Source organism: Oncorhynchus mykiss, chromosome 13 (assembly GCF_057628025.1).
Source record: "Oncorhynchus mykiss isolate SJ-2025 chromosome 13, ASM5762802v1, whole genome shotgun sequence".
NCBI classification, from domain to species: domain Eukaryota; kingdom Metazoa; phylum Chordata; class Actinopteri; order Salmoniformes; family Salmonidae; genus Oncorhynchus; species Oncorhynchus mykiss.
Genome location: NC_143034.1, coordinates 11,062,566 through 11,076,245, shown reverse-complemented (window position 1 = coordinate 11,076,245; position 13,680 = coordinate 11,062,566). Strand labels below are relative to the sequence as shown.

At 40.5% G+C, this 13,680-nt stretch overlaps 1 protein-coding gene across 1 annotated transcript in view; it reads left to right on the top strand.

Moving 5' to 3' along the window:
* The first annotated feature begins 1,148 nt into the window (after nt 1-1,148).
* The window catches only part of LOC110495039 (uncharacterized), a 34,756-nt gene continuing 22,224 nt past the window's right edge, over nt 1,149-13,680 (top strand). Inside the window, exons 1-3 of the mRNA XM_090194586.1 lie at nt 1,149-1,268; nt 1,986-3,162; nt 12,139-13,418. Coding sequence (XP_090050712.1) covers nt 1,254-1,268; nt 1,986-3,162; nt 12,139-13,418 — 2,472 coding nt within the window. The 5' untranslated portion in view covers nt 1,149-1,253. The remainder of the gene's footprint in view (nt 1,269-1,985; nt 3,163-12,138; nt 13,419-13,680) is intronic.

Genomic DNA, 13,680 nt, shown 5'->3' with positions numbered 1-13,680 from the left:
GGAAGCCCTATAAGTTCTTCACATTGAAACTGTGGGGGAAGCCCTATAAGTTATTCAAATTGAAACTGTGGGGGAAGCCCTATAAGTTATTCGAATTGAAACTGTGGGGGAAGCCCTATAAGTTCTTCACATTGAAACTGTGGGGGAAGCCCTATAAGTTCTTCACATTGAAACTGTGGGGGAAGCCCTATAAGTTCTTCAAATTGAAACGGTGGGGGAAGCCCTATAAGTTCTTCACATTGAAACTGTGGGGGAAGCCCTATAAGTTCTTCACATTGAAACTGTGGGGGAAGCCCTATAAGTTCTTCAAATTGAAACTGTGGGGGAAGCCCTATAAGTTCTTCACATTGAAACTGTGGGGGAAGCCCTATAAGTTTTTCAAATTGAAACGGTGGGGGAGGCCCTATAAGTTCTTCAAATTGAAACTGTGGGGGAAGCCCTATAAGTTCTTCAAATTGAAACTGTGGGGGAAGCCCTATAAGTTCTTCACATTGAAACTGTGGGGGAAGCCCTATAAGTTCTTCACATTGAAACTGTGGGGGAAGCCCTATAAGTTCTTCAAATAACCTTTTTAAATAACCTTTTGGGGTAAAAATGTAACCCCCTCCCCCATAGTATTATTAATATGCATAACAATAACAACAATAATACAATATTTTAGTTATCAGTGTTATGATTTTAGTGGCAAAGCAGAATACAAACAATCTAAACATGAGGTAAACTCCCAGCAGAGCCCCAAGTCCAATGGGTATATCCTCTGGCCTGTTGATGTTAATGTGTTGATGTTCTCCGTATATAGCCAGAATGATTTTGCAGTGCATGATGATTGAACAGGTTTCCTGTTATATTCAGAGGTGTAGGGATGGTGAAGTCTGTGAATCCAAAAAATACAAAGGTATGTTAATTGGTATACGTTATGCATATCAAATTTACCATCCTCCTTCCTTACCTTTGCCAATGAATATCCCATAGGACAATGTATGTTTATGAAAACCATTATCAATTTTTTTTTTTTTCATTCACACTTACCACAAAAACCAAGGTATGATGAATATAACAGGAAACCTCTGGCTATGGATACCGAGAACATCAACAATACTTGGCAGGGTAATTTGTATTTTTCTATCACAAAGTATAATTTATTTATTCTCCGGTCCAGTTGGTGGCGGTAATGCAACATTATACTGGATGCCACCCGCTGTTAAACCAAAGAAGGAGTTACGCGAGCTAGAACAACAACAGCTGCCAGTTCAATGTCAAGCGTCAAGGTAAGACCTAGATTTCTAATATATTCTGAAACGATTCCATATGTAAACATTAGTAGGCGGATTATTTATCCACGTCCACCAAATTATGAGTAAACAATAGCCATTTTAGCAAACGTTAGCTAGCTTACTCACTGGTCATTAAAATGCCTACTCAACCTAACGAAGGTTTCTATCTATCTATCGATCGATCATGCCAAGCAACTCTTAAAGATGCTGTTGTGAATGATACCGTTATTTGTTATAAAGACAGTAATGTGAATTGTGTGATGTGTGAATTGTCCATCTTCAAGATGGCAAAGATATATTGGCAACCCTTAGCTAATAAGTTAGCATGGCTAGTTAGCTAGTCTGTTTCTAAGGCTGGCTAGCTAGCAAGCTAGTTATTTTCATTTCAGTACCTAATCATTAGCTAATTGGTCATTTTAGAGATTACAAATCAAATGTTATTTTGGTTCGGCAATGTTTCAAATTAACTTCTTGCTGATAATTTGTTTATCGTTTTTTCCTAGTGAGAAAGTGACAGTAAAATTCGTCAGTAAGCTAATGCTAACCCAACTGGCTTAACGTTGCTAACGCTAGCTGTACAATCGCCAAAGCAATACTAGCTAGCTAAATGTATTAGTGAATATTTAGATATATTCCTTTATTAACTAAGATGTTCCAGTTGTGAAACTCACCTTACGTTTTCGTTTATGCCTCTTTTGAATCCTACTATAGCCTTCCATGTCTGAACCCAAGTCCCCGGGTTCTTACTGTGGTGTTCCAGCACAGAGAAGCTCACAGTGGGGTCCAGAGATGGTCTTAGTGAAGCTGGAGGACTGCAGTCAACCACTGGAACTCAATGTGATAGTCAAAGAGGAGGAGGAGGAGGAGAGAGGGATTAAAGAGGAGGGGGAGGAGAGAGCATTCAAAGAGGAGGCAGAGGAGAGAGCATTCAAAGAGGAGGAGGCAGAAGAGAGAGCATTCAAAGAGGAGGAGGCAGAGGAGCGCGTATTCAAAGAGGAGGCGGAGGAGAGAGCATTCACAAAGGAGCAGAGAGCAGTCACAGAGGAGGCGGAGGAGAGAGCATTCACAGCGGAGGAGAGAGCATACAAAGAGGAGGAGGAGGCGGAGAGAGCATTCAAAGAGGAGCAGAGAGCAGTCACAGAGGAGGCGGAGGAGAGAGCATTCAAAGAGGAGGAGGAGGCGGAGAGAGCATTCAAAGAGGAGCAGAGAGCATTCACAGAGGAGGCGGAGCAGAGAGCATTCATAGTGGAGCAGAGAGCAGTCACAGAGGAGGCGGAGGAGAGAGCATTCACAGCGGAGCAGAGAGCATTCACAGAGGAGGCGGTGCAGAGAGCATTCACAGCGGAGCAGAGAGCATTCAAAGAGGAGGCGGAGGAGAGAGCATACAAAGAGGAGCAGAGAGCAGTCACAGAGGAGGCGGAGGAGAGAGCATTCACAGCGGAGCAGAGAGCATTCACAGAGGAGGCGGTGCAGAGAGCATTCACAGCGGAGCAGAGAGCATTCAAAGAGGAGGCGGAGGAGAGAGCATACAAAGAGGAGGAGGAGGCGGAGAGAGCATTCAAAGAGGAGCAGAGAGCAGTCACAGAGGAGGCGGAGGAGAGAGCATTCAAAGAGGAGGAGGAGGCGGAGAGAGCATTCAAAGAGGAGCAGAGAGCAGTCACAGAGGAGGCGGAGGAGAGAGCATTCAAAGAGGAGGAGGAGGCGGAGAGAGCATTCAAAGAGGAGCAGAGAGAAGTCACAGAGGAGGTGGAGGAGAGAGCATTAACAGCGGAGCAGAGAGCATTCACAGCGGAGCAGAGAGCAGTCACAGAGAGGGCAGAGGAGAGAGCATTCACAGAAGTGGAGAACAGGGAAGAGGAGGAAGAAGTAGATGGGAACACTGACCCAGGTAAGTTCAGTAGTTTAGGATGGAGAGAGGCTGGTGCATTGACAACCACAGGGGATTCCAGAACTATTATTGTCTTTCCACCAATCTGGTAACTTTTTCTTTGAAGGGGTAAGTGGGGTAGGCTCTATCTGCCAATTAGGGCTGTGTATGTAAATATATTTTAATTTTTATCAACATGCCCAGAAGATCAGACTGAGCATTTCAATGGCAAAAGGAGGCTCAGGGAAATCAATGATAACAAATATATTTGAAGTTATTTTCATGAAATAAAAACATGCAGTGATTTATTAAAAATACTGCATGGGGGCTTTAGCATTATGGGCTGTTTTCAGCTGGCGATTAGGAGGCCCAAGTGTCAAATACACATTAGTTTGGAATTGTAAGAGCATGAGCGCTGGCATTTTCCAGCCCCAACGCCAGGTTCACCTATGTACCTGCCTAACATCTGTGTAACATCAGCTCACTTGTGCTGAGGTGGGAGGGGTGGCAATATTGGAGGCGTGTCCTTAAAAACACTGACAGTTTCATGCAGCTCTAAAAGGAACGTTTCAGACCCACAAACAGCAGGTCTTCTTGGTAACACAGTTGGTTCAGAGAGTGGAACCACAACCTATCCAGCCATGACACACAGTGTCCATGGTAGAGAGATGTTCATTTTGTGCTGGTGAATCTGGTATTTACAAACAGCCTACCCTACTCCTAAATCCTGGCTGGTTTAAAAGCATCACATAGGTGTCTTTTGATCCTGGCCATTAGCCCAGTAGCCTAATAATAAAGGGGTTTTAAATGGTCTACTGAGAGTGCCTTGAAATATTAGCCTTAATGTTTTTTCATTATTCACATACAGTGCCTTGCGAAAGTATTCGGCCCCCTTGAACTTTGCGACCTTTTGCCACATTTCAGGCTTCAAACATAAAGATATAAAACTGTATTTTTTTGTGAAGAATCAACAACAAGTGGGACACAATCATGAAGTGGAACGACATTTATTGGATATTTCAAACTTTTTTAACAAATCAAAAACTGAAAAATTGGGCGTGCAAAATTATTCAGCCCCTTTAAGTTAATACTTTGTAGCGCCACCTTTTGCTGCGATTACAGCTGTAAGTCGCTTGGGGTATGTCTCTATCAGTTTTGCACATCGAGAGACTGACATTTTTTCCCATTCCTCCTTGCAAAACAGCTCGAGCTCAGTGAGGTTGGATGGAGAGCATTTGTGAACAGCAGTTTTCAGTTCTTTCCACAGATTCTCGATTGGATTCAGGTCTGGACTTTGACTTGGCCATTCTAACACCTGGATATGTTTATTTTTGAACCATTCCATTGTAGATTTTGCTTTATGTTTTGGATCATTGTCTTGTTGGAAGATAAATCTCCGTCCCAGTCTCAGGTCTTTTGCAGACTCCATCAGGTTTTCTTCCAGAATGGTCCTGTATTTGGCTCCATCCATCTTCCCATCAATTTGAACCATCTTCCCTGTCCCTGCTGAAGAAAAGCAGGCCCAAACCATGATGCTGCCACCACCATGTTTGACAGTGGGGATGGTGTGTTCAGCTGTGTTGCTTTTACGCCAAACATAACGTTTTGCATTGTTGCCAAAAAGTTCAATTTTGGTTTAATCTGACCAGAGCACCTTCTTCCACGTTTGGTGTCTCCCCCAGGTGGCTTGTGGCAAACTTTAAACTACACTTTTTATGGATATCTTTAAGAAATGGCTTTCTTCTTGCCACTCTTCCATGAAGGCCAGATTTGCGCAATATACGACTGATTGTTGTCCTATGGACAGAGTCTCCCACCTCAGCTGTAGATCTCTGCAGTTCATCCAGAGTGATCATGGGCCTCTTGGCTGCATCTCTGATCAGTCTTCTCCTTGTATGAGCTGAAAGTTTAGAGGGACGGCCAGGTCTTGGTAGATTTGCAGTGGTCTGATACTCCTTCCATTTCAATATTATCGCTTGCACAGTGCTCCTTGGGATGTTTAAAGCTTGGGAAATCTTTTTGTATCCAAATCCGGCTTTAAACTTCTTCGCAACAGTATCTCGGACCTGCCTGGTGTGTTCCTTGTTCTTCATGATGCTCTCTGCGCTTTTAACAGACCTCTGAGACTATCACAGTGCAGGTGCATTTATACGGAGACTTGATTACACACAGGTGGATTGTATTTATCATCATTAGTCATTTAGGTCAACATTGGATCATTCAGAGATCCTCACTGAACTTCTGGAGAGAGTTTGCTGCACTGAAAGTAAAGGGGCTGAATAATTTTGCACGCCCAATTTTTCAGTTTTTGATTTGTTAAAAAAGTTTGAAATTTCCAATAAATGTCGTTCCACTTCATGATTGTGTCCCACTTGTTGTTGATTCTTCACAAAAAAATACAGTTTTATATCTTTATGTTTGAAGCCTGAAATGTGGCAAAAGGTCGCAAAGTTCAAGGGGGCCGAATACTTTCGCAAGGCACTGTACTGTTGTATTGTTATGTTTTATAAACATCCTTCATCCATCTAACGGGGGAAATGTCCACTCACCATTATACTGTTGTATTGTTATGTTTTATAAACATCCTTCATCCATCTAACGGGGGAAATGTCCACTCACCATTATACTGTTGTATTGTTATGTTTCATAAACATCCTTCATCCATCTAACGGGGGAAATGTCCACTCACCATTATACTGTTGTATTGTTATGTTTTATAAACATCCTTCATCCATCTAACGGGGGAAATGTCCACTCACCATTATACTGTTGTATTGTTATGTTTCATAAACATCCTTCATCCATCTAACGGGGGAAATGTCCACTCACCATTATACTGTTGTATTGTTATGTTTCATAAACATCCTTCATCCATCTAACGGGGGAAATGTCCACTCACCATTATACTGTTGTATTGTTATGTTTTATAAACATCCTTCATCCATCTAACGGGGGAAATGTCCACTCACCATTATACTGTTGTATTGTTATGTTTCATAAACATCCTTCATCCATCTAACGGGGGAAATGTCCACTCACCATTATACTGTTGTATTGTTATGTTTTATAAACATCCTTCATCCATCTAACAGGGGAAATGTCCACTCACCATTATACTGTTGTATTGTTATGTTTTATAAACATCCTTCATCCATCTAACGGGGGAAATGTCCACTCACCATTATACTGTTGTATTGTTATGTTTTATAAACATCCTTCATCCATCTAACAGGGGAAATGTCCACTCACCATTATACTGTTGTATTGTTATGTTTCATAAACATCCTTCATCCATCTAACGGGGGAAATGTCCACTCACCATTATACTGTTGTATTGTTATGTTTTATAAACATCCTTCATCCATCTAACGGGGGAAATGTCCACTCACCATTATACTGTTGTATTGTTATGTTTTATAAACATCCTTCATCCATCTAACGGGGGAAATGTCCACTCATCATTATACTGTTGTATTGTTATGTTTCATAAACATCCTTCATCCATCTAACGGGGGAAATGTCCACTCACCATTATACTGTTGTATTGTTATGTTTTATAAACATCCTTCATCCATCTAATGGGGGAAATGTCCACTCACCATTATACTGTTGTATTGTTATGTTTCATAAACATCCTTCATCCATCTAACGGGGGAAATGTCCACTCACCATTATACTGTTGTATTGTTATGTTTCATAAACATCCTTCATCCATCTAACGGGGGAAATGTCCACTCACCATTATACTGTTGTATTGTTATGTTTTATAAACATCCTTCATCCATCTAACGGGGGAAATGTCCACTCATCATTATACTGTTGTATTGTTATGTTTCATAAACATCCTTCATCCATCTAACGGGGGAAATGTCCACTCACCATTATACTGTTGTATTGTTATGTTTTATAAACATCCTTCATCCATCTAACGGGGGAAATGTCCACTCACCATTATACTGTTGTATTGTTATGTTTTATAAACATCCTTCATCCATCTAACGGGGGAAATGTCCACTCACCATTATACTGTTGTATTGTTATGTTTTATAAACATCCTTCATCCATCTAACGGGGGAAATGTCCACTCATCATTATACTGTTGTATTATGTTTTATAAACATCCTTCATCCATCTAACGGGGGAAATGTCCACTCACCATTATACTGTTGTATTGTTATGTTTTATAAACATCCTTCATCCATCTAACGGGGGAAATGTCCACTCACCATTATACTGTTGTATTGTTATGTTTTATAAACATCCTTCATCCATCTAACGGGGGAAATGTCCACTCACCATTATACTGTTGTATTGTTATGTTTCATAAACATCCTTCATCCATCTAACGGGGGAAATGTCCACTCACCATTATACTGTTGTATTGTTATGTTTTATAAACATCCTTCATCCATCTAACGGGGGAAATGTCCACTCACCATTATACTGTTGTATTGTTATGTTTCATAAACATCCTTCATCCATCTAACGGGGGAAATGTCCACTCACCATTATACTGTTGTATTGTTATGTTTCATAAACATCCTTCATCCATCTAACGGGGGAAATGTCCACTCACCATTATACTGTTGTATTGTTATGTTTTATAAACATCCTTCATCCATCTAACGGGGGAAATGTCCACTCACCATTATACTGTTGTATTGTTATGTTTCATAAACATCCTTCATCCATCTAACGGGGGAAATGTCCACTCACCATTATACTGTTGTATTGTTATGTTTTATAAACATCCTTCATCCATCTAACAGGGGAAATGTCCACTCACCATTATACTGTTGTATTGTTATGTTTTATAAACATCCTTCATCCATCTAACGGGGGAAATGTCCACTCACCATTATACTGTTGTATTGTTATGTTTTATAAACATCCTTCATCCATCTAACAGGGGAAATGTCCACTCACCATTATACTGTTGTATTGTTATGTTTCATAAACATCCTTCATCCATCTAACGGGGGAAATGTCCACTCACCATTATACTGTTGTATTGTTATGTTTTATAAACATCCTTCATCCATCTAACGGGGGAAATGTCCACTCACCATTATACTGTTGTATTGTTATGTTTTATAAACATCCTTCATCCATCTAACGGGGGAAATGTCCACTCATCATTATACTGTTGTATTGTTATGTTTCATAAACATCCTTCATCCATCTAACGGGGGAAATGTCCACTCACCATTATACTGTTGTATTGTTATGTTTTATAAACATCCTTCATCCATCTAATGGGGGAAATGTCCACTCACCATTATACTGTTGTATTGTTATGTTTCATAAACATCCTTCATCCATCTAACGGGGGAAATGTCCACTCACCATTATACTGTTGTATTGTTATGTTTCATAAACATCCTTCATCCATCTAACGGGGGAAATGTCCACTCACCATTATACTGTTGTATTGTTATGTTTTATAAACATCCTTCATCCATCTAACGGGGGAAATGTCCACTCATCATTATACTGTTGTATTGTTATGTTTCATAAACATCCTTCATCCATCTAACGGGGGAAATGTCCACTCACCATTATACTGTTGTATTGTTATGTTTTATAAACATCCTTCATCCATCTAACGGGGGAAATGTCCACTCACCATTATACTGTTGTATTGTTATGTTTTATAAACATCCTTCATCCATCTAACGGGGGAAATGTCCACTCACCATTATACTGTTGTATTGTTATGTTTTATAAACATCCTTCATCCATCTAACGGGGGAAATGTCCACTCATCATTATACTGTTGTATTATGTTTTATAAACATCCTTCATCCATCTAACGGGGGAAATGTCCACTCACCATTATACTGTTGTATTGTTATGTTTTATAAACATCCTTCATCCATCTAACGGGGGAAATGTCCACTCACCATTATACTGTTGTATTGTTATGTTTTATAAACATCCTTCATCCATCTAACGGGGGAAATGTCCACTCACCATTATACTGTTGTATTGTTATGTTTTATAAACATCCTTCATCCATCTAACGGGGGAAATGTCCACTCACCATTATACTGTTGTATTGTTATGTTTTATAAACATCCTTCATCCATCTAACGGGGGAAATGTCCACTCATCATTATACTGTTGTATTGTTATGTTTTATAAACATCCTTCATCCATCTAACAGGGGAAATGTCCACTCACCATTATACTGTTGTATTGTTATGTTTTATAAACATCCTTCATCCATCTAACGGGGGAAATGTCCACTCATCATTATACTGTTGTATTATGAAATTGGCACTTTTCCATAAATAGAAGGAGAAATTGCATTGAAGCCATGTCCCTTCTCACCATGAAACCACGGATGCTGAATCTTTCTAATACCTTTGTTTTTCGTTTAATTTGATTAAAACCCAAATCTATTTGTTAAACCAACAACAATATTTCTAAATAGGATTTGGGTCAGAAACATCAACTCATAAAATCGCTTCTCTGTGCACACGCCTAAATGTCTTCACACATAACATTTGCAAGTGTATACAAAATACTAGGCTCCTATCAATAGTTGATGGCATTATAGGAGGATGGAATAGTTTGGAGCTGGAGTTGGGGCTGGATAGCTTACTCAAAACGAGGAGAATGAAGTATGCTGGTACAGTGCCTTGCGAAAGTATTCGGCCCCCTTGAACTTTGCGACCTTTTGCCACATTTCAGGCTTCAAACATAAAGATATAAAACTGTATTTTTTTGTGAAGAATCAACAACAAGTGGGACACAATCATGAAGTGGAACGACATTTATTGGATAATGCAAACTTTTTTAACAAATCAAAAACTGAAATTGGGCGTGCAAAATTATTCAGCCCCCTTAAGTTAATACTTTGTAGCGCCACCTTTTGCTGCGATTACAGCTGTAAGTCGCTTGGGGTATGTCTCTATCAGTTTTGCACATTGAGAGACTGAATTTTTTTCAACAAACACAATATGGATGTTCCAGGAAAAAAACAACGTCTCTTCTGCATCGCTTTGATATTTTAAGAAGAAATTGTGCACCAATAATGACTTTTAAAAGCCTGTTATATTAAATGACCACAGAGAAGTGCAGATATGTAGCATTTTGACAAGTCCCTCCTGTGCACCTCAGTGGACGTCTTGGACGATTGTAACCCATTGGTCATTTAATATAACAGGCTTTTAAAAGTCATTATTGGTGCACAATTTCTTCTTAAAATATCAAAGCGATGCAGAAGAGACGTTTTTTTTTCCTGGAACATCCATATTGTGTTTGTTTAAAGGGGCGGCCGGCAGCCTAACGGTTAGAGAGGTGAGCCAGCGACCAAGGATTGCCAGTTTGAATTCCGGGTCCTGCAGAGAAGTTGGTGCGTTGGCAGCCCCAGGAGGTTCCAAAACTCTGTCGGAAGGTGAGCTGTGCAACTGGAAGGTTGCTGCTATCTGATATCAAAATCCCAGACGTCATCACCCGCTGTTGTGCCCTTGAGTAAGGCACTTAACCCTCCACAACAACTGCTCCACGGGAGCCAGAGCATGGAAGTCCCCTGCTCCAACCTCTCCAACCTGTGTGTGTGTCTTTCAGGGACAAAGCAGAAGTAAACATTTTCATTGGACCTTGTGTACAATGGGGAACATTCTTAAATCTAGAATCCTTTGCTGCTACATCCATTTTTTGACTTTGAAAAAAATGATATTTACCCATTGATTCTTGATGAATGTAACTTAGAAATGGCTCGTAGTTCATTGGTCGTTCCCCATCAGAACCAAACATACAAGCTTGTTTTACTCCAATATTTGTAAACAATGTTAAATGTAACCAAACACTGTATCGCCTCTAAACATGGTTAAAACTATAATGTTGATATCATGCATGGTCAGTCCTTGTATCTTCAGATCTGTCTATTTCATTTGACAGTGGTTACATTTCCCTCAGAGTTTTACCACAACAGAGATGTGGTGTTTTCTTTGTTATTGGTTTAATGAAGGAATCTAGATTTTAAAGTCCAAGTGCACTCAAAATGCAGTTTTTCCTGTGTTTTACATCATTTTGTACGACAGCTCATGAAACTAACACTAAAAGTGTGATTTAAAAAAAAATCCTGTTAGTTGCTGTTTTACGCAGGACCTTGTAATCAGCATACTTGTGTGGCCGGGAGTTGAGGCTTCCATGGTGATGTCACCATGTGGTAAATTATGCAAAGTTCTTGCTGGAGAAAGTTTTTTTTTTTTGTTGCTAAAAAGCTTCTTTTTTTCCCTTCCCAATTTCAATGGAAATCTACACTGAACAAAAATGTAAATGCATTTCTCCTTTGCAAAGAGAATCCATCCACCTGACAGGTGTGGCATATCAAGAAGCTGATTAAACGGCGTGATCATTACATGGAACTGGGGACAATAAAAGACCATGTGCAGTTTTGTCACGCAACACAATGCCAAAGATATTTCAAGTTTTTAGGGAGCAGTAGCTGTTGCTAGATAATTTTAATGTTCAATTCTCTACCATAAGCACACTGGAGAAGTGTGCTCTTCACGGATGAATCCTGGTTTCAACTGTACCGGTCAGATGGCAGAAAGCGTGTATGGGCGAGTGATTTGCTGATAACGTTGTGAACAGAGTGGTAATGATGGCGGGTTATGGTATGGGCAGGCATAAGCTACTGTGTTCCTTGTCAGCTCGGGGATTTGAACTTGCAACCTTTTGGTTACTAGTCCAACGCTCTAACCACTAGGCTACCCTGCCGCCCCGTATCTATGACCAACCGATGCATATCTGTATTCCCAGTCATGTGAAATCCATAGAATGTTTTTCAATTCACTGATTTCCTTTTATGAGTATAATTTTTGAAATTGTTGCTTCTTGCATTTATATTTTTGTTCAGTGTATTAAAGTGAAGTACTCAGTTGTTACCCAATAAATGGTTTGATATTGATATAAAAACGACTGTTAAAGACCATTTCAATGCTGTTCCTGATTCTAATCCCATATCTGTTCATATTCCCACAGGAGAGATCTCCAACCCAGGTTCAGTCAGTGAGCCCAGTTCCGCAGCATCAGGAAAGCATCAACAACACAGACGGAGGAACTCAAGACAGAAACATCATCACTGCATGGACTGCTTCACTAGTTTCTATGATCCAGAGGAGTTGAGAAGACACACTTGTAGGCCCCGCCCCTGCTCAGACTGCAGAGGCAGTGTTATTTGTCCAACTCACCTCAAATCAAAACAGACTCAAAAAACGATGGCGACATACCCGTGTGGTCAATGTGGGATGAGATGTGAAACACCAAGCAAACTCAAGACGCACCAGAGAACTCACACAGGAGAGAAGCCATACCACTGCACTGTTTGTGGAAAGGGTTGCAGTCATTCGGACCATCTAAAGACGCACCAGAGAACCCACACAGGAGAGAAGCCTTACCACTGCTCCCAATGTGGAAAGAGTTTCAGTCAGTTAACAACTTTGAGAAACCACCACCTAACTCACACAGGACAGAAGTCTTACCTCTGCTCTCATTGTGGGAAGAGTTTCAGTCAGTTAGCCAACCGAAATACACACCAGTTAATTCACACAGGAGAGAAGCCATACAACTGCTCTCAGTGTGGGAAGGATTTCAGATCTCCAAGAGAATTAAAGTCACACACGAGAACGCACACAGGAGAGAAGCCTTTCCACTGCTCCCAATGTGGAAAGAGTTTCAGTCAGTTATCAAGTCTGAAAAGACACCAACTAACTCACACAGGAGAGAAGCCTTACCTTTGTTCTCAATGTGGGAAGAGTTTCACCACGTTATCCGAACTGAAGCCACACCAGATAACTCACACAGGAGAGAAGCCTTACCTCTGCTCTCAATGTGGGGATAGTTTCACCAGTTTATATTTCCTAAAGAAACACCACCTAACTCATACTGGAGAAAAGCCTTACCTCTGCTCTCATTGTGGGAAGAGTTTCAGTCAGTTAGCCAACCTAAATACACACCAGTTAATTCACACAGGAGAGAAGCCTTACCACTGCTCTCAATGTGGGGATAGTTTCACCAGTTTATATTTTCTAAAGAAACACCAGCTGATTCACACGGGTGGAAAGCTGTTCCAATGCTCCCAATGTGGTAAGAGTTTCAGTCATTCATCAACTCTGAAGAAACATCAGATAACTCACACAGGGGAGAAACCTTACCACTGTTCTCAGTGTGGAAAGAGTTTCAGTCTGGTAGGAAACCTAAAGAGACACCAACTAACCCACACCGTAGAGAAGTCATTTACACCACCTAACGTCCACCTAACGTAACGTAATTCACACAGGAGAGAAACAATACCGCTGCTCTGTGTGGGAAGCGTTTCAGTCAATCAGCAAATTTGAAGAAGCATCAGGGAATTCATACAGGAGAAAAGCTGTGTCGTTAGATCTGAAGACACCCGTTTGTTCACATAGGGGAGAAGCCTTAACTCTGCTATCAATGTGGGGATAGTTTCACCAGTTTATTTCCAAAATAACACCAGCTAATTATGACTAATAATAACTTACCTGGTTAGATAAAGGGGGTAAA